Raw genomic sequence first — 21,734 nt, 5'->3', positions numbered from 1 at the left:
GGTGCTAGGAAATAGGTGATATTTAAGGTCACTTCCAATCCAGGTCATTCTATGATTCTATGACTGCATTTCTTCCCCTTCCCATGAGTGCTTATGATGTGAAGTAGCAAGCAGGAGAGGTCTCTGGCCAGTTAAACGACTGCTAGTGCTGATCACATGCAGAGTTCACTCTGGGGCACTCAGCTAGCCAGTTATGGGAAAGTAGCTTTAGTATTTGGGCATAAGGGGAGAGTTTTCTTCCAGGATGGATCTACTATTGCTCCTTGTTTTAGAAAGACTTAGTTAAGATTCAGACCAGCTACTGTTATCCAGAATTGTTTGGTGAAGTAGTTTGTAGGCAGCCTCTTCTGGCAATTGCTGTGTAAGATTTAGGGTTTATCTGGTTAGAGGGTGGTGCTTAAATAGAGCTTGTACTGAAATAGCTGCTTGCATGGAAGTTTTTTAATGTTTTCAGACTTGTAGGGTCAGGGTTTGGTTGTCCTTTTTCATACCAAATTCAGTGCACTGCTCCAAGACTCATGAGTGAGCTTACAGTACTCTGTCTAAAAACAGGATGAATTAGGCAAATGAAGTCAGAATTTCAGTTTAACTGACTGCTGTGGAGTCACTTCTGTACCTAAAGAGTCAACAGTGGTGATATCAGAGGCATCTGTGCCAGGAAAATAAACTCAGATGACCTAGTGTAGGTGACTGTGTTCTCTGGCAACAGAAGTGAATTCTCTTATTCCTAAATATCTGCTGGGTATATCATATTGCTGATGCCTTTTGTGTCTAACTTCGCTGAGTTTAAACCGGAGGTCTTGATAATAGAAATCTGATCAGCCTTGCATTGCAGATTCCTCACATGATATTTGCAGGTCAACTGGGGCCAAATGAAACATTACTGCTGCTCTCTCAGTTGTAGATTTGCCATTTACTGCTTTTGATAAACAGTACAGACTTTGAAATCTGATACTTAATTCAAAAAGTTTGTCATACTTTCAGAGTAGACTCTAACTCCTCCAGCTCATGTCTGTGAATGCAGAAGAACATCAGTAACTATCACCATTATACTCCTGCCTGGTTGCTGTTGAGGGAAATTCTTCTATGACTTCTGTTATTTGTTGCTCTGACAAGTCTTGGGGTGCTGTAGATCCAGAAGAAACAAAAGGGAGACTTCACTCATAAGTTTTGCAAAAGCACTGAGGTTTCTGCTGCATTATGCACATTCATATATGTGTATGCATACATATAATATGTGCAATGCTTTATATTGTAGTAGTAGGTGATTAACGTTCAAATATTAGTGCTTTGGGGACACAGGTCACATGTTAACTGGGTTCAGTTTTGCTATAATCTGATACTGTGACTGTGCTGAACGCTATGCTAGGAATTTTTCAATAGTTTCTTCTATGTAAGAACTAGAATGGTTTCAGGATGGCAGATGTGCTCAAGTAATGAGGATTTCCAAGCACTTTTGAATGTGTCCAGTACACTAATTATTGCTGTGAAGCAATTCAGTCACTTAGTGACCTCAGTAACTATTATGAATATGAAACTAAATTTCTGCTGGACACATTATATGCCAACATTCCTAACAGTCATGATGCCTTCTTTATACTGATGTAACAGTTCAGAACCACTATTTTATTTTGATTACTGAAAATAAACTTTTAAAACTTCTGGTTTGATTTGACAGCAGAACTGTTGTGAAATACACAATTTCAGCTTCTGGAAATCAGAATAATTCTGCAATCTCTTTCTATGCTACAGATAGCTTTCATTGATCAGATTCCACTAAAATTGAATGTTTGTGGATATCCTCTGTGTACCAAAAAATCTTGCTGTGGTCTTCAGCTTGGTCTCTTTTTTAGAAACCACAGTTAGGTGGGATGGATATTCCAAATGTTTGTGTTAGTAATTCCTCTTCTGAGATCTATCAACTGACTGCTTGTATTCCCTGTTTCCCTGCAAGTCCCACAAAGACAGGAGGTCACACAGAACTCTGCCAACCAAGCAATCTTTCCAGAACTGTATTTATAGTGAATCTGGTTCCCGTAAGATTAGGACAGTACTGTGACTTTTTGCTTATGAGAGGTGGTGAGAATTGTCTTCAGTAGTGATTTAAGAAGACCCTCCAGCTCTTTGGCAGCATTGCTTGGGTAGCACACAGGCAGTGGCTCAGAACTGTTAAGCTGTTGTTGTTGGATGGAGGCTTGAAAGCCTCCAAGCCTCAAGGGTGGGCCACTTCTCATTTTGGATGTTTCCATTTCCTTTTATTATAGGGGACATCAAAGTCAAAATCTCTACCTTGTAGAAAGGATAGCACAAAGAATGTATTTCTGGTTGAAAACTTAGTAGAGTACCTTGTATTCTAAGTGATTACTAATATTTTTTTACCCAATCGATAGAATGAAGATGTTGAGTGCCTCTATCACAGAAGGAGCTGTACTGTGGTGCAGCAAGTGACACAGGTGCCTCCAGCTTTGTAAATTTGCACACCAGTGTAGGAAGAAGCCCTGCAGGGCAGTGTGAAGGACTGGAAGGACAATGGAGTGCATACTGTTAGAGGTCACATGTATTGTCTTGCAGAACAAAGGTCTCCTATTCCATGAAAATGGCACAGACTGTGTTCTCTAATGTTGCTTTAGGTCATGCATGGGAACAGAGAAGGCAGTGCTTCCTATCTGAAAGGCTGCTTTTCTCCAAGTTCAGACAGGTGACTTAATATACTGAATCTTGTAGAATCAAACCAGGGTAGTACATGCAAAACCATACTGAGGTTTCTGCCTTTATGAGAAGGGTAGGTGGGAGCTTGTAAAATATATGCTTGGCTGGGTGTGATTTAAGCAACAGAGTGAATACTCTCAGGAGTCTTATAAGCTGTTCCTTTAACTGAATCTTTATAACTCTCTTCCTTACCCCCAAAAGTTCTCAAAATCTGAGAGCTAAGGAGTATGAACGGGGAGTGTAGGACAGAATCTCTCTAAAGCCATTTCTCCCTACTCCCATCTAGAAGAGCCTACAGAAATGTGACCACTTCAGTGCTCAGTATTTTCTCACTAATAAAAGGACACTTAAGCATCTCAACAATGAGTAGAATCATAGCTACTATCTGATCTTTGAGGAGAGTCTGTATAGACATTATAAGGCTTGACTTCTGCCTTTAGTTCTCAGATTTTTATGGTACATTAAGCAATAGTGAAATCTTATGCTGATTCTGGGAAACGATTTAACTTTTGTGGTCAACACTGCATTGTCAAAGTTATACACAAAGATCAAAGCTTAAAATGATGTCATGTTGACTGTGGTCAGTGCATTCAGTAATTTTGATGAGTATTAAAATATTGTTACTTTTGTTTTCTAGGATGATCTTGCAAAAGGAAGGTCCTCGTTCTCTGTTTAGAGGGCTGGGTCCTAACTTGGTAGGCGTTGCTCCTTCCAGGTAAATAGAGATATTCAAAGTGAAATAATTTCAGTGAAATTTTGGTTGCTATGTATTTTTCAAGAGATTGAGGGCTTATTTCAAGTGAATTATTGCAGTCTAAATACTAGTAAATATCCGTTTGTTTCTGGGATAGATTGTCTGAAAATACTGAACAACTCATGCTTTACTGCTCCAGACCCACATTCCTGCACCAGCTGTCTCACCATTTCCTAATGCCTTGTTCTGTGTGCTATTCCTTACTCTGAGTTTATTCCAGTTAAGAAGGAATATGTGTAAGGAGTTGTACTTGTAAACAGAGGTTTGTACCTCATGCAGACAGATTTATCCTTCAGCTAATCCATCATTTGGAAAGTAATTGTATGACCGTAGGCACAGAACACTGGCTCTTTTTCCCTACATAGATTCTGGTGTAGCACAGACTACTGGCCGTCTGAAATGTGAATAAAGATAAGAATGAGTAGGGTGTAACACTTAACAGCTGTTGCAGATAAAGCAGATCCAGCAGCATGCTGAACTCCAAAGGGCAGAAGGGCAGTTTTGGAGAATAAAGCAGGTCAGAATGTAAATCTGGTCTAAGTGGCAATGGTATTACTGCTGTTAATTACTCTGCGTTGGTTTAAATGCTCTAGCTACCCCACTGTTACTGTCAGGCAGCGTGAGGCGTAGATTATGCCCAAGTTCATATTGATCCTTGCATACAAGTATTAGCCACAGTTAATTCAGAAATAGAATACCTAACGAGGAATATGTAAGTAAAGATGTGTAAAACTATTACAATTGCTTAATCCTGAGTGAAGCTGGTCATCTTTTCATTCTTCTCTATTCTGTTTTTAAGATGAATGTATTTTTGCATCGGGAATATATAGTCATAATGATTTTATTCTTCTCTTGACTTTGTGCCCTGCTTCTGTTTTGTTTTTATCTGAACAGAAGATATTATTCCCATCACCTGCACACTGATTTGGGGAGTATCTTAAATGTTGTGGTTCAGTGTTCTTGCATGCTTTTGGAAAATGTTGTTAAACTGGGTTTTCTATTCAGCATTGCTTTGTCTTCTATTTGAATCAGATGAGGTGATGTTTTCTAGATTCTCTGTATGAATAAGAGAAATAAGCATCATTCAGCAGTTGAAATACTTTAATTTTAGCTGATTTTTTGAAATATTTTGAATACTTTAAGTATTTTCGGGCCACTAACTTAGCACTGGTGTTTGGAGAAGCTGAAGTGATTATAGTAGCTTTGTATTATTCATACCTATGGGATATCAATGTATAATATGTAATAATGCATCATTCTGAATGTAATGTCTTCAAAAATGAGAGGAAAATCTTGTCATGTTCTCTTAATCTGCTGTTATTGGGCAATTAGCATTTGAAGACTTTGCCAATTACAATATTATGTGTATCTCTAAACTAGGAACCACCAACAAAAAATACAGGTAGCAGGTGAGGGAAAACAAAAGCAAGATATGGCTAGAAGAATTACTTTTCCAATTTTTAATCTAGATAGTTTCTATGCTGAAGAGTAGATTTTGATGATAGTCTAGTCTGGATCTGAATGTTCAGCATTGTGGCTTTCTCTGGTTCCAACAGATGCCTTTGCTAGGAAGTTCTCTCACCTCCTGTCCCTTTAATCTTCCCTGTTGCGTTCTGTGTTCATCTGTAATAAAGCAACGTGTAGTTGTGGCTTGCTTCTTTAGAACCTGCAGCTTTATTCTCTCTATACTACTAAAATCATGGGGATGCACACCATGTGTGGACTGCAGACTTGTGCTTGCAGTTATCGCTTTGTCCTTCTGCAAAACAAAGTAATTTTTACGTCTCATTTATTGACCCATAAAGGCCCACTGATCTCTTCATTATTTAGGGGAAGTAATTTCTTGGACAACTTAGCATTTGCTGAGTTTTTTCTCCCTTAATCAGCTTTTGTTTTTCTTTTTGCAACAGACTTAAAAGATACATTACCACAGTCATTCTTACGTAGCATTGAATTCCATTTTGAAGTGACTACCCTCAGTGAAGAATAACCTCAATTACTAAGAACTTTTTAGGGAATTTCTCTTCAGTAATTTCTGTTTGCATCTAGCTAGCTTGCTTTCTTCAGTGTTCATGCTAAAATGTCCTCTTGGTGTAATGTCTTATAAACAAGCACATCCCTCTTCCCCTCCAGCAGACTCAGTTTTCATCTACTACTTCATTTCAATTAAGCACTAGCTAAGTGGGTTTAACAGCAGCTCTTTGTTTAAATAAGCTGTAGAGAAGCATGTTTTATAACATATCCAGTATACTTAACTGGGTCCAGATTCCATTTTAGAAATTAGGTCCATTAGGCAAACACTTTATCATTTCTTGTTAAAAAGAAAAACGTTTACACAGCTAATGAGGTTAATGTTCTGTTCATGAAAACTTGTATTACTTTTTCTTCTTGTAAAGATGTGCTCAAGTAGTTAAAAAAAAAAAACTCAGTTACAAATTCAAATGTAAGGTTTTTTATGTACTTAAAATCAGTTTTATGGCCTTCATGAATGAAAACGTGTGTTCTTATATGGCTGCATTGACATGATTTTTGTCTAGCTTTGTTTTGATACCAGCTTACAGACTTGAACATAGCACAAGTTTGCAAGTATTTTCTGTGTAATACATTGAGGAAAAAAGCTAAGCGCCTATTCTAAATACAGAGCTAGAGAAAGAAAACTCAGATCCCATGTTTACTGCTGCTGAAACATTTTAAATATAAATATTTATAACCTGCAGTTATTAAATGTGCTCTGTTTGGTTTTTAAAATAAACAACCAAACAAAAAGCCCTGTGTATTTGATGATTCTTATTAGATTGTAATGCTGAGAACAGTTATATCATTAGAACAAAATTGTTCTGTTACGGAAATAGTGAGCAATATACTTTCAGGTCTCAGTTGAACCTTATTGTGCTTTCCTGGCAATACATTTCTTACTGTCACAGAAGCCACTGTTATATTTACAACTATGTATCCTTCCCCTTGGTGTTCTCATTTTGTCATTCCTAAAATAGTCCCATTGCTTTGCAAGAATTACTCCTTGAGCAGTTTTTCCTTACTGCTTCTAAGGGCATCAACACATAAAACAGCATAACTCACATCTTGTTCTACTTTTAGAGCGATATATTTTGCTGCTTACTCAAACTGCAAGGAAAAGTTGAACAATATTTTCAATCCAGATTCTACCCAGGTACATATGATTTCAGCTGGTGTGGCAGGTAAGGATCTGTAACTTTATGGCTTCTTCATTCTACAGTCCTAGTGGCAAATGAGAGTTGGTTGTAAATGTGTGGGGAAAAAAGCAGCAGAAAATGTTTGGTGCCTGAATGACTTCTTTTGATAGCAGTTACCTGTTTTGGCCCCTTGTTATACAAGGCACTTGGAGAAATATGTGCAAGAAACATTGCACTTAGTGTTAACGAAAATCTTTAAACTGTGTGAATAATCTTTACAAGGAAAACTTGCATGCTTGCTTCCTCAGTTGTAAATTTGTGATGTGAAAACTGAATGCTTTAAACACAGTAGCTATCTGTTCTGCAAACTATAAACAGCACTGTGTGCACTGAACTTAGGCTAAATAATTATTAATCTATTTTTATGCTCATGTTTTCTGTTGCGGCTTTATATGTCTGACCTATTTTTGTCCTTCTGAAATATGCCTACAGATTTATATAAGTGTATGTAACAGTTGTCCATCTTCCCCCCCAAACATCTTTTGCTCAAACTGGTCTATGTGAAGTTTATTCAACCACTGAAGTGGCGTAGAAGAGCAGATTTCCATATATTTTCTCTGAAAATGAATTCCTTTAATCTACAGTGTAACTTGAGCGTATTTTAGCAATGGACAGTACTTATTACTTAGCTTAAATGTTTTGTTTTGGAATTGTTAATGAGGAGTTAAAGGTTCTGATAACGGACTTAACCTGAAAAAATCGAGCTGACAGTTTGCCTGTTGATGCCTGTCTTTCCTACACAGAAATGAATGTTAAGTTTTTCTGCATGGGTCAGAGATGGTTATGGATGAATTCTGCAATATTATTAGTATAGGCTTTTGAATTTTCTAATTCATGTCAAATTTCACAACCACTGGGCTGCCAAGGATGTTGACAAAAAGATGATCAGAAAAACTTCTGTTTAACACTTGCTAATAATCTGTTACAAAGAAATTGTTATGTACCAGAGTAAATTTAAGTGGCATTAGCTTCCTAGTTAAATAATACACTAATGCTTAGCTCCATCATGAGAAGTGTAGTGGTAGTATTTAACCTTCTAAGTTACAGACTTGAGGACAGCCATTCATCTTAAACAGGCAAAATAGGGTTCTGAAATGATACAGTATTTCTTCCCACCTACCAGCATGTCTTTCATTTGTAGGTGAGTAGCATGAAGTAGGAGGAGTTTCATGAAAAGTTGATCCTAATCAGCTAAGCACTTCAGAAACCCTAATCATATGATTATTTTTTTCTTGTCTTCAGCTGCTTAAGAGGATAAAGCAAAAATTAAATTCTAAAGGGGGAAAATGCATGGGTACCAGGGGAGGGAGGAAAAGTGTATCCTCAATTGAAGATCATACTGCAAAACTCATGTATTACTACAAATGAAGAGTTTGGTTTTTGTATCTTTGGAACTTGTCGTCCTCTTTCCATAACAAAAAACTTTTGTGGAGTTGTGGTGTAGTAACTTTCCCAGGAACTTGCAGACACAGTCTGTAGTTTTTCAAGGAGTTCTGTATCTGCCTGTTGACTTACTTCCCTTTCAGAAGATTGTATTTTGAATTTGCACTTAAGGCTGCTGGTAAATGTAGGCTGAGGTAAATGTATTTTAGCCCAAACTGCTGTTTGCCTTTTTTTACACTTTATTATTGAACATTTATGTGGCTGTTATATTCTCACACTTATCTAGTTCTGCAGTTGTATTCTTAAACTATATAGCTGGAGAAACTGAATGCCCAGTACAGTTCATGCTGCAGGTCACATTTCTTTTGTATATTCCAGACATTCTCTGGAAGACCTGTACAAGAAGGTACTTTTACAAATAATTTCTTGACACTCAGTACTACTGCTGTTGTGATAAATGTGTAAAGGACTGTAGTTACAAACAGAGTGTTAACTGTTTTTTTGGGAACATGCTAACCTTGTTTTTATAATTCTGATATATTTCAGACAATGCACTTAAACCACCTGTTAAGTTTTACCAGCAAGGTTTGTACTGCTATGTGATGCAAATCATCTCAAGGAAATGGCAAAAGAACAGGGACAAAATCAAATGAGACCTCCTAACTGGTTGACTTAAACAGGTTAACAGAAGTTTGCTGAAATATGCTTGGGAACCTAAAATTGCAGAATTGGCAAGCTGGATAAACAAAACTATTACCAAAAATAATCAGTATTGATTTTTTTCTTTTGCAGCTGCCATTGGTTTCAGTAAGGAAATGAGTACCTCAGTCTTAAATAAGAGGTTTTTCTGTTGTTTAGATATGACCCCTTACATGAAGGCTTCTGATACCTAATAAGCATGAGGTGGTGTTTGCACTTACAGAACTTTTCTTATAGGTTGAAAAATGCAATGATGCAAACATGCAGTTTTAAAAAAATCTGTAAGTTATCCACAGTTTTTCATTAACATGTTGTATGAAAGCACTGTACACAGTCAACTTCAGGAAAATTGAAATTCTCTGTTTACTTCTATTGATGTTAATACGTAAATACCCCACACTAGACTAATATTATTGCAAAGTAGATTACTTTATAAACATGGTATTTTTGGAAGCAAGAAACTGAGGTACGGTATTTTAGACCTTCTTGGTTTTTAGGCTTGATTCTTGCTTCCCAAGGCGATGCATAGATTGTTGGTTTTGCTCACCCTTAGTAAATCTGCTTTTTTTCTGAGAAGGGTGAATTATGCTACATATTAGTAACTGATGCCTTATGCAATTAGAAAATATTTTTCTTTTGCTGTGTGCTAGCTTCCACAATATAATTTGCATCACCTTCATCTCTAAAGTATCAGTGTATCCCCCATGAAGTATTAAATTACTTCTAGCTTACTGCCTGACATATCACACGATTCTTACTGCAAGCTCAGACAGTGAGTGGATCTGAAGCATACTACAAGAATGAGTGTTCGCTGTGTGAAGATAGTTTCTCTGTACATTCCAAAGTTAGGCTAAAATTTCAGATTCACTGTGAATTCTGCCTTCTCATTTCACTTACTCAACATCTTTTATCCCAGCAGAGAGCAAGAACTTAAGAACTGAATGGGATGCTTGATTCCTGTATGGCTTTCTGATTTGCTTTTTAATGATTTATAGCATCATTCAGGCAATGTTGTTGCAAATCTGCTGCAAAACTACTTTGCCTAAAGTGCTATTGCTGTTCTTTTTGTAACTCTACTAGCAAACAAACCCAACCAATGCTAGTGTAGATTTTTTTTGTTTGGGACTACTTTCTTTCTTACAGAAGATAACATGTAACTTTTTAGTGTACACAGTTAACTAAATGCCAAATAAAATGTGTATTTAAGTGGCTGATTATTGACACTAGAAACTTGATTTCATAAGGCATCTACCTTGCTTTTTCAGTCCTGAGACAGGCTTGCTTTTGTTTTTTGAAAGGTATTTGGGAGGGGGTGGGAAAGAAGGGGGGTTCGCTTACCCATCTCATACATAGGTAAGTATTTGGAGATGTAAAATTGAACTGCTGCAAATGAGCAGAAATTTCAGTACTCAGTGCATTTTATGCAACTATTTTATTATCTGTGGCCTGTTCTGATTATTTTCTTTCTTTTTTTCCTAAACTTTTACCTGAAAAAAGTTAGATCTCAAAATAATTCACAAACCCTTCCAATGGGATTCGATTTGTACACATGTGTCTGATGAGGTCACTGCTTGTTGTTATGATACAGAAAAGCCTGTGTCTATTTTAGGCATTTACTGTACATTTCTCCTGTGAAAAGAGTGAGATCGTGTCATCTCATGCTCCCCATCCGCAGGTCACTTCCTGCAGAAATATGGACTAACTTAAACCTCGTGAGTACTGAACTGAGCGTCTCTTGCAGCCTCTAGTGTAAGAACCACACGTTGGGTTTGTAATATCTATTAAATAAACAAATTAAGGGGAATTTCACTTTCATTATCTTGAATACACATTGTGTGCATTGTGCAAAGACAACACTTCTCCTGAACTCTGTTAAGAGTTAATTTTTTCTGTGCGGTTCAGGGAAAGGTGGAAAATGCCTTTCACTGATAGCTGCTACTTTAACTTAGCTCTGCTGCCTAATTCAGTGTCCCTTACTGGGTTAAACAAGGCTTTTTATTTTTCAAGTGTCCCATAGCTGCCTTTAAAATGCTGCAGCTGATATTTGTTGTCACATTATTTTGAAGACCTCTTTTTTTCTTTCTGTTTAATATGTCTACAATCTCTTTTCTGTCTTTCTGTTCTCTCTTTTGGTTTCTTTTTATTTTACTATTTTGGATTTCTGATTCAGCATTCCATATTCACATGCGTCTGTATCAATTACATTGGCTTATAGACTTAAACAAATATATAACTTCTGAAATATGATGCATAAATAGGAATACCTGGGATCTTACCTGTCATTAGCTGGTATAGCTCAAAAAGTTGATTGAGATAGTGTTTTCAATCTGAAACTTGGATAGGAATTCACAGAACAAACTAAAACTTAGAAGTACAGGAGTTTCTAGTATTGCCAGATTGATCTGCGTTCGTAATGAATCTGAAATCTTAATCTCTTGAGGATATACCACATTGATAAAGCTAAAATGCTTTACTATACTTCAATATTGAATACTTCTTAAGCATTCAAAAAAAAAAAAGGGGGGACAAAATGAGATAGAGCTTCGTAGTAGTTGCTAGAAGCCCTTCACCTTCAGTTTTTAAGCAGTACTTCTGATATAGGCTTTCTGTATTTGTAAAGAAAAGCTTGTCTTATCAAAGATCCCAAAATTCTGGATATTTATGTTTAGGAGCCTCTTCCTTGAGGGCAGCATCTTCTCAACTCTTAATTTATTTTTTTCTTCTACTGACTGTATTTTTACTACATTACTTCTAAAAATTTAGTTTTGTGGTTGTTTCATGTTGAAACCTGAATTGCTGAAGGCTCTTTGATTTGAAAGCTTTGGTATGAGCTCTCATGCTACTTGGGCTTATGGCAGCCCTGGGGATAAAATGGCTTTTGCTAAATGTCCGAGCCTACAGTTAGCAATGCTATTCTTAAATAATATATAGAGCAACCCAAGGAGAACATGTGTGGACAGAGTAGGCTGTGTCCTCTGCCAGCCACCATTCATTGGCAGTTTCCAGTATATTCCTTCTCAGCCTGCCTTGAAGAATGAGGCTGCTGCTCTGGGCAAATGCTATCACTCAGGTATTGCCTCTGATCTTATCTTTGTTTCCCGTTACAAATAAAGCATTTTTAGAGGCCAGTTATTTGGGCTGAGTAGGAAAGAGAAAGTAATGAGCTAGTAGTACTGCAAAATACAGTAAAACATTAATGAAATTCCAGAGTGTGTACCTGAGATAAATAGGAATGCAAAAATATTTTGATCTTGTTCAACTAATTAAACATCTCAAATTAAGAATGGATCTTGCCTTTAAGAGAAGTCTTTTCCTGGAATACATGTGTTGGTAGGGGAAGTTGTTATTTTCCCCACCTTATTTCGAAGTGTCTGTTTCAGTCATTCATTTCTAGTATACTACAGGATCTGTACCTGTAGAAAAAACTGATTTAAGACAGGAAAAGGAAAATACAAAATGTACATTTAGTTCAATTCAGGGTCACGTGCTTCTGGAATCAGGGGAATTCCTGTGCTGTAATGTGGCAGACAGGTCAGAAAGACCCAAACTGCTTGAACTGCAGAATGTTTTTTTTGCAGATGTTATGTTTTTAAATCATCCAATGCCTGTTAGATAGGTCCCTGGTGGTTTTCAGTTTTCATATAATTATTTGAAGTGTTTGACATGCAGGTATAAAGCACTTCTGGTTTGTTAGGATTTCATCGTATGAAGGGTTATATGTTATCTTGACATAATAAAAATAAGTTGTGTATTAAAAAAGCATTAGCCAAAAGCCTTTATGATCTACACAGTGAATTCATAAGAAGTTATTTAGTTTTAATTTAGTTAATATAAAAATATATTTAATCACTGAAATTGCTGAGGTGTTCTTGCTGTTTGGGCACAGAATTATAACTCAATTTTAGTAGCTTCTAAGACCCCATAGTTTGTCCTTAAAACTGTAACTGAAATTCCTAATTGACCTATTTAAGAGTTTTGGGGGCAGGAGCACAACAAACCTTAAAAACAGTTAAGATCCCCTGGCATTTCTCAGAGTATTGCAGTCATTGTGTGCAGTGTAAACATAGATTGTGATTAAACAGAAGTAACTGGTATGCAAGCAGTTATACTAAATATATATATTTATGTAAGCTGTTAACGATCTCCATAAACAAGCCTACTGATACCCTGTTACTTGTATAGGCGTTTTGTACCAGGTGTGCACTGAACAGGATAACTCTCTGTTGCTTTCCCACAACTCCAGTCCATTCCCTTGCAGGAGGGCAGCATGTCTTTGTAGTGATATGCAAGCGATGTGTGCCACTTAGCAAGCAGCTGTCTAAATTTATCATCTCTTGCCTGGCCATGTTCCAGTCCTTCCCTTTTCCTTCTCTCTTCTGCAGACATGTCACCTCATTAATGGTGCACGTGTGGTATTACAACTCTAGATGGTTTGTTTTTTTTTCAGAGTTGCCTTTCACTTTGCTCTTTTTCTCTCCACGGTTGTGCAGAAGTAAGAGTGATTCTTACTTCTTTTTTTTCCTTTTCTCTCTCTCTTTTTTTATTTTGTCTTTTTTCTTTTCCTTTCTCTTTAGTGGACTGAAAATCAAAGCTTTAATCTGTAGCCCTGATGCAAGCCCAAATAGTTGCTGTCTGTCTGGGTAGTTAGAAGTCATACTATTTACTTTAACAATTTAAACACTGATATGCTTGTAAAAAGTATTCCTGGGCAACCAACAATCTGCTCTGAATGTTAAATAAAACATTAGCTCTTAAATTTAACTTCTTTTTATAGTTCACTATTAAAAGGTCTCTTAACATACAGTAATACATGCCTTTTAACTGCACTGAAAGTAGTATTTATTCAGTTTGCATGCTTTTAAACTTGAATTGTATTTTGGAGAGCAAGTTAAATTGACACAATGCTTTATACTATATCAAATTGCTATAGCTGTATCTGCAATGTATTCTTACTGAAATGTTTTCCAAGTTAATTGGCTAATATTAGACTAGCTTTATTCTACAGTGTCAAAAAAAAAAGGGTTGGTATAATTACATAGGCATAGAAGTATACACAATTGGGCTTATTTTATATGGGGAATCTCTTGCTAAGAGTAAACTTAAAAAATCTTAATGTAAAATTTAAAAAAAGCTAAATTTTTTTGTCTTTACGGAATCATAAAATATCAGTAAAAGGTTACAATGGGTACTTTCTAAAAATCAGTATAGTCAGAGTTCTTGCATCCTACCTTACCATGTGCGTTTCAAACTTAGCTGCAGTTGCTTTTATGATACTATCATGTCTAACTCTTTCATTTTTAAATATTAGGTTTTACTGCGATCACAATGACCAATCCCATTTGGCTAGTAAAGACACGATTACAGCTTGATGCAAGGTAAGAATCTTAGAAGAATCTACTAGTGAGAATCTACAAATTGAAACTGAAAATATTTCTGTTGCAATAATACTGTGCTTAAATGTTGGGGATCTTTTCTGCTTTTCAGAACGGGTTGACTCTTTCAATATCCACAATTCTGAATTGAAAAGTTGGTGTTGATCAAGTTACGATTACAAGTTACACTATCATTTCTCTCTATTAGTCTGTTCTGTGGTGTGCTTGAGGTGCTGTAATAAACTGGCCACCCAATTAGGAATGAATTATGAGGTAATCAGATTAAAATATTATTCTGCCAGCCTCATGCTTATATTTTCCTTCAGTGATGCATTCACTTTCTTTCTGCTGAGGTACCTCTCAAAACTCCCACTGATCCTGTTAAGAAGGTGTTTGGAGCTTTGAAGCAGTGTTGAGGCTCTCACATCAAAACAGATACATAAAGCAGTCTGTATCAGTTCACCCATCCAGGTGTACAAGAGTGCTGTGGCTTGGGATATTCTTGGAGCTGAAGATGTAGATCTAACTGCTTTTCTTGCCAGTTGTTCTTCAACTCTGTTTTCACATCCCATCAGCAAATTAGAGCCAGCAGCATTACCTACTGTGAAGTATTTGCTACCTTGCTCAGCCAAGTTTGGATTCATAGTTGTGTATACTTGTGCCCACTCTTTTTCTTAAAGTTAGGCTTGGTACTTTGCTGCTGTCTGGTACTGCAGTTTCAGACCAGCAGGGTTTAAATTCTGCCATCTAGTGATGCCTCATTTTACTTTCATACATCTATCTTGCTTGGATAGTATCCATACAACTCATCGTAACATCTTAGAAGGTTATTTGCTGTTTTACTCTGTGCAACTTGCTCATTCAGGAGACCTCTGCTGGCAGAATTTGTATGCTGCAAGTGCATGCACTCCTTACTGCACTGAAGCATATTTTATGTATCATCCCCAGGACTTTGCAGAGTTGTGTACAATCGTATATCTTTCCATATGCGTAATTCAATTCAGTAAGTCAGATAAAATGAGAGTTAGATTTATTTACCCAAATACTCATTGATAATGTCTAGTATAACTTGGCTTGGGTTTATGGTTTTTGTTTTGACATATGAAAATAAGAGGCAAGAGACTAAGGATGAAGATTTTGTCCTTCAAGTCTAGTGTGCATATCACAAAGACTAATGAGTATATGCCTTTACGTCATTGTCAACCGCTTACTTGTGGCTTACTTGAATCAAATAAAGACTGTTTATGTTCTATTGGTTGGTAGACCCTCTTTGGACATCTCAGTTGTTTGCTGATAGCAGTGATGCTGTGAGGGCTGCTGTTTGAACACTTCGTGTTCCAGTACCTTGAAACTATATATTCCTAAAAGCTTTACTGCAAAACCTGCACTTCTAGAACAGGATGTAATTGCCATGCTGTAGAATCTGTTTATTTGAAGCCTATTTTAAGGGAAAATCCTCTCATTCATTGTGCAGAAGAAAATCATATTTTTCTCAAGTCCCCAACTTCTACAGTTAATTTGGGAGCCTCTTTTTTCAGGCAGTTCTGCTCTTTGTTCTGTAAGACTGGGAAGCCTAGAGTTGTTCAATTCATTTGTATGACATTTTTCCTTAATCATACCATATGAAGTTTGGCTTGGATTCAGTGTAGTGTTTGAGTTGTGTTCACTTCCAAATTGAGTGTCTTCATTTAAATGTCAAAATTGGAATCTCTCAACATTGGTGTGAGATATTTCCTAAGTTCTCATCACTCAAAAAAATCTGCTTAATTTTCTAATCTCAAGTTGCACCAGTTTGATATTTACCTTGTTCTTTTCTTCTTAGGAACCGTGGAGAAAAACGAATGAGTGCTTTTGAATGTGTCCGGAAAGTGTATCGATCAGATGGTATTAAAGGCTTTTACAGAGGAATGTCGGCATCCTATGCAGGCATATCTGAGACTGTTATTCATTTTGTTATTTATGAGAGTATTAAGAGAAAACTACTGGAACATAAGACTGCTTCTGCCATGGACAGTGAGGATGAATCGGCAAAAGAAGCTTCGGACTTTGTTGGAATGATGATGGCTGCTGCCACTTCTAAAACGTGTGCAACATCAATAGCATATCCCCATGGTAAGAGGGACTCGTGTAGTTGAGTGTCTGACTCGGTGTGATCAAATTGAGTCTTTCAAGTGATTTATAGCCAACTTTGACTCACTTGATCAAGAACAGTTTCTGTCTAATGCTATTCACAGCACACTCAGTGAGTCAACATGAGTATAATATTTGGAAACAAAAATAATTTTAAATGGGATTATACAATGGTTGGTTTTTGTTGTTTATTCTTCCCAGGGATTTGCCAAGGTATGGCCTGAAGTGCTTAGGGAGATGGTATTTTTCCACTTGGAATCTATGTACCCAGGAATTTCATGTAACTCAATGAGGGACTGTGGTGGTTTACCACCAGTAAGTAGCTAAGCACCAATGCACTGCTTTCTTACTCTCCCTCTTCTGAAAGACGGGAAGAGAATATAATGGAATAAGGTCACAGGTTGAGGTAAGGCCAAATAAACACAATACAGAGAGAAGAACTTTCTGGCTCATAAGAAAATAGGCAGCCTTGTGTGGTTTTTGGTTGCACTTCATTTTCCAGCAGAGTAGTTATGTATACATTAAGTTTATTGATTTATTGAGTACTTAATTTGTGACCATTTCCAAGCTGAAAAATACAAACTGTCCCCTTCTGGATTTTGACAAGCAAACTCCTCTTCTTTAGCTATATATTCAACAGTGCATAAGTATTTAGTTTGTCTCTTACACATAGCTGGTTTACTTCTGTTTGTCTTGCTCATTTTTTTTTAAGAGCTTCTCTGATATTGAGAACCTGAAATGGGGGAATGGTTGACTTTTAATGTGAAATGGCTAGTTGGTTACTGGGAAAGATGATATCACAAACATAACCACATCTGGTTTCCTTTATACAGAAGTTGTAAGAACAAGGCTAAGAGAAGAGGGAACAAAATACAGATCTTTCTTCCAGACATTATCTTTGCTTGTGCGAGAAGAAGGGTATGGATCCCTCTACCGAGGTTTAACTACGCATCTGGTCAGACAGATTCCAAACACAGCTATCATGATGTCAACCTATGAAGTCGTAGTCTACTTGCTTGATGGATAGCAGCATGACAAGTCTTTCCAGAGGAAGGCAGAAGACTGAAAGACTGGAGTGGACTACTGAATGCCAGATGCGGTGGACAGAAGGAAAGTTGTATCAGGAAAATGCAGATATGGACAAAATAGAAGGTTGATTGTGGGCAACTATGATAATTTTGCTGCCTTATTGTATGGTCTCTTAGCAATGTAACAAGTAGAAGCTGCCCCTTAGGGAATGCCTTCATGCATCTCTTTATTCAAAACTACTACTTGGTTTCCATCTGTTAATCTACAAACAAGGCTATTCAGTCATCTTCAGAGATTTGATGGCTGAGGGAAGGGACACGGAACTTTTTGGGCAGCCTTATTCCCACCTTCTAATGATTGCTCTCAACCACATCCTTTTTGTTCTGTTCTACTGCACAGTAACCTGTTGGAAGAATGATGAGGGTAGTACTTCCATACTTTTCCATATCTGAAATTTCCATTCAGTTGCTCTGAATATTCATACAGAGGCTGAGGTAGTCAGTGTGTAAAGCTTTCCATGTTGCTACCTCAAGAAATAGGGTATGGCACAGGGACCCAAAATTGAATTACTTCTTCACTACAAATGATGATACTTGTGTTGTATTTTTTTCTTTTTAAATTTTGAACAGTGCTCTAGATTGGTGGAAGAGAGTCTGATTACTGAACTCTTCAGGTTATCAATTTCTTGATATTGATGTACGTAGACTTTTAGTTCTTCTGCATCACTGTTTTTTTCTTTCTGAAGTTTCCCCCCCTTTTTAAAAAAGAGAGGCCTTTGGAACACTCTCCTGTATCATCAGTTTTCCTTGCCAGTCTGTCAAGTTGCTTACACAGCCATGGGAGAACTTGCTGAATGCTACCTTATAGCCTTTCCAAAGGATGCTTACTGTTACAAGAAATCTTTAACTAGACTAGCCTACCATTTGTGAAGACAGGACGAATTCAGAGTTTCGTGCTACTGAAGAACAGGCTGTTTTTATCCTAAAACTTGGATAAAGCTTGACCTAGCTTACTGGTATCTACATTTGAGTACAGGGGAGGAACATGGGTCACTGCGGTTGGAAGGACTAGAAAGCAGAAAAAGCTGGAGCTGTGATAAGTTTCTTCAGAGCAGACAACCTCTGTACAGAATGGTGGAGAAAACAGTAAATTATTTTTTTGTAAGCATTGCCCCTGATAATTGCTCTATCATTTCTTTTAGTCTGAGCCTGTGTTCAGAACAGCAGTTGACATATAAACCTTGTCCTCCAGTTCTGAACATTCAGGCATTGTTTTGTCATTCTATAAGCCAGCTGCAAAAATGTGTTGCATTCAGCAGCAAGGTTTTGATTGTAAGTTATGACAGAATTAACTAAGTTTTCCAAAATCATACAACTGAGGTGTCAAAAACAGAAGTTTAACATTATAAGAACTTAAGAACTTGTGTAGGTTTCCAGACAAATCTTTAATCTGCACCTTGAGTATCTGTCTATCTACGTCCATGATCCTTATGAGAAACATGACCATTATAAAACTGGGGGCAATAGCTTTCTACATACAAATGCTGCTACACTGGTATGACAGAACTGTGCTATCGACTCTTCCAGTGTGGTACTTCAGTGTACTTAAACTGTGCATTGTGTGCAATGGCTTTCTTATGAATGACTCCTTATGCACTTTGTGGCCTTCTGGCTTGTGACTTTTCTTGCCCTTACTGGTTATCTGTAGTCAAACTGTGTTCAGTATGTGCAGTTTGGTTTTAAACAAAGCATGTGATTTGATTTCCATATAACTGCAGGATAAAGCATTTTCTGCTGTAGACCTGTAGGATCTCTGTTGCAGTAGTTCTGTAGGCTGTACATAAAAGCTTGAAGCTTACAGAACAATTGGTCTGGGTTTTTCTTGTTCACTTTTTTACCCATGTGAAATTTTCCCTACTGTCAAAATATTTGAGTTCTTCGTGTAAATGTACTATTTTTTTCCTCTAAGATCCACTTATAGCACACACAGTAACCTTGCAGTGGAATCTTGTCTGTATTGTCATCTTTGTCCTTGGGCAATGTTGTCTTACCTTTTAAAGGCAAATGCTGTGGTCTGTGATGTACCCACAAAGGTGAATTTGATTGTTTTATAGAACTGAGGGGAGTGCTGAAATGTATGTTCTAAAATTGGCCTCTCTAGGATAAATCCAGGGTATTATTTGTGGTTCTGAGTTTCAGAGTTTTACTGTGATAACATTATCCAGACAACAAAATGCAGGACTAGCTACTTGCTGTAATTTTTGATCTATAAAAAGTGGATTACCCATCAGCTACCTTGAGTTGTTTGATCAGAGACAAACTTTAAATTGGCATGACAACTTTCAGCTTTGATGTTTGTGCATACAATTAACATTTGCATTAGTTCAGGCTTTGTGCAGGTGGTTTTTCTCCTGTGGTTTTTACTGGATACAGTCTCCCTTGATCACATATACGTCTCTTCCAGCAGCTCACTGGGTACCCTGTGTACCTTCTGGGTGAGGTCAGACCACTTGGAGTTGCTTTTAAGATCAAGCAAAGAATGCTAAAAGGACAATTAAATACAGGAGATAATAGCTAAAAATAGACAATCAGCTTGTTGTTCCACCTTGTTAATGGGGGTTGAAGTAATGTTTTAGCCTTCAGGGGTGATCTTTTATTTTGACTTATTTGAGGAAACAAAACTTAAACACAGTTTCTTGGATTTTTGTTAAACTACCAATACATACAAAGTTACCTCTGAAATATTTCCCAAAGATCTTTACATTATTTATATTGTTTGCCTGATATTTTTTACAAATAAAATAAAGCAAAGGGAAAAAGAACATGCTACATTACTAATATCCTGAACTACAGAACCGGAAGCAGTGCATTTAAACTTTCTTGTAACTTAGATGGTCGTCTTAGTTTATTGTTGAATGTAGTGTATTTATTTCACCTTCTTCCCTGCCAAAGATGCAAAGGTTTTGGAGGTCAGAAACAAGTCTCAGTAATTAATTTCTCTCCATATGTTTCCTTTGTTGTGATGGGCCCCTAAATGTTACTGCAACCTATTAATTTTGATGTGGCAACCAGTTAGATTTGGGACACTGAGACTGCACTTCGCAGAACTTGCCAAAAGGTGGCACTGGAACATGCATTGATCAGAGGGGAAAAAGGGGCTTCTCTGCCTAGCTGTGTGTGTCTGTGCTGCTTGTCGTTGTGTTTCTGCAGCATATTTGAGGGGTGGTATGGCAAGAGTGGCCTGAGATTGGAAAAATTTTACCTCAGTGAGTGCCATCACATCTCACATCCCTCTATTACCCTTTCTGCCCCTGTAATGCTGTGGTAACAGGTGAGTTGTGTGTTGCAGCAGGCTGAGCCCAGCACTTAAACTGACCGATACATCTGCTAGCATATATTGTTTTAAGTAGGTTTACACTAGAGTTTTATGGAGTTGTTTGGTTATTTTAAGTGAATCATCAGCCTGTTCACTTCGATATTGACATTGCACCTATCTAGTTCCCTGTTTACATAATGCACTCCATATATTTTCTTTGTAATTGAGATATTTGTTAATGACACTTTCTGTTATGTTTTTGTTCCTATAGTTACTTTTGTAACATTCCTCAGACTGTAGCGTTTTAAATGAATACTTCCAGATCCAAAATTTTGGAGAGCCTTTATGTATACCTTTATATAAATGTTCAAATTCAGAAAAAGCTGAATGCTGAAGTGTGCCTAGGTAAATGTACTCTTTTTTCAAGTTTGTCTGTAAAGATTTAGTTATGTAAGTTTTCAGTTCTTCTATTTAAGAGTCTGCCTACCCTGCATATGTGAACGTAATTATGCCCAGAGAGTCATAGCTAAACACTCACAAAGGATAGTTTGAGAATACTTTCATACTCATGTGAGGTTTGCTATTATTCTTGCGTACATTCTTGGCTGTAAACTGTGTGCATTTACTCTGTATTTATATTGTTAACTCTTTTGTTTGGATTGCTTTAAACTTCAAAGCAAATTAAAATGATGTGCTTCTATTCAAATGTTGCCTTTTGTGCTAAACTGTACTTTGATGTTTCTAATTTTTTATTATTGATATATACCAGTGCCTGGACAATTGTGATTAAAAAAGAGCAATTCGTTAGGAGATCACTGTGAATCATTTTCTTTAGCCTTTTTATATTGGCTGGCAGTAATGCATTTGTGTTGTACTTGTAACATGTTCATCTTTTGTTAGAAGTAATATTTGACATAAGTTGCTGGAATGTGCTCTTACACTTAAATTCAGATCGTCCGTCAGCTGAGATTCAGTAACCAGCAATCAGGATTCTGTGATGTCTATTTGATGTCTATTTATAATAATATGATGTCTATTATAATAATATGGTGTGTATTTAAGATACAATCTAGCACACAGTACTACTGGCAGAAATGAAGGGTGGTATTTCCTCAAAATGTTCAGGCTTGA

General features: G+C 36.9%; 1 protein-coding gene across 1 annotated transcript in view; it reads left to right on the top strand.

Moving 5' to 3' along the window:
• Positions 1-21,306, top strand: part of SLC25A36 (solute carrier family 25 member 36) — a 30,500-nt gene extending 9,194 nt beyond the window's left edge. Inside the window, exons 3-7 of the mRNA NM_001007960.2 lie at positions 3,347-3,424; positions 6,560-6,660; positions 14,066-14,132; positions 15,952-16,241; positions 17,093-21,306. Coding sequence (NP_001007961.1) covers positions 3,347-3,424; positions 6,560-6,660; positions 14,066-14,132; positions 15,952-16,241; positions 17,093-17,286 — 730 coding nt within the window. The 3' untranslated portion in view covers positions 17,287-21,306. The remainder of the gene's footprint in view (positions 1-3,346; positions 3,425-6,559; positions 6,661-14,065; positions 14,133-15,951; positions 16,242-17,092) is intronic.
• The last annotated feature ends 428 nt before the right edge of the window (positions 21,307-21,734 follow it).

The sequence above is a fragment of the Gallus gallus genome, chromosome 9 (assembly GCF_016699485.2).
Source record: "Gallus gallus isolate bGalGal1 chromosome 9, bGalGal1.mat.broiler.GRCg7b, whole genome shotgun sequence".
NCBI lineage: Eukaryota > Metazoa > Chordata > Aves > Galliformes > Phasianidae > Gallus > Gallus gallus.
Note: the sequence above shows the minus strand (reverse complement) of the source record. Positions and strands in the feature narration are given on the sequence as shown.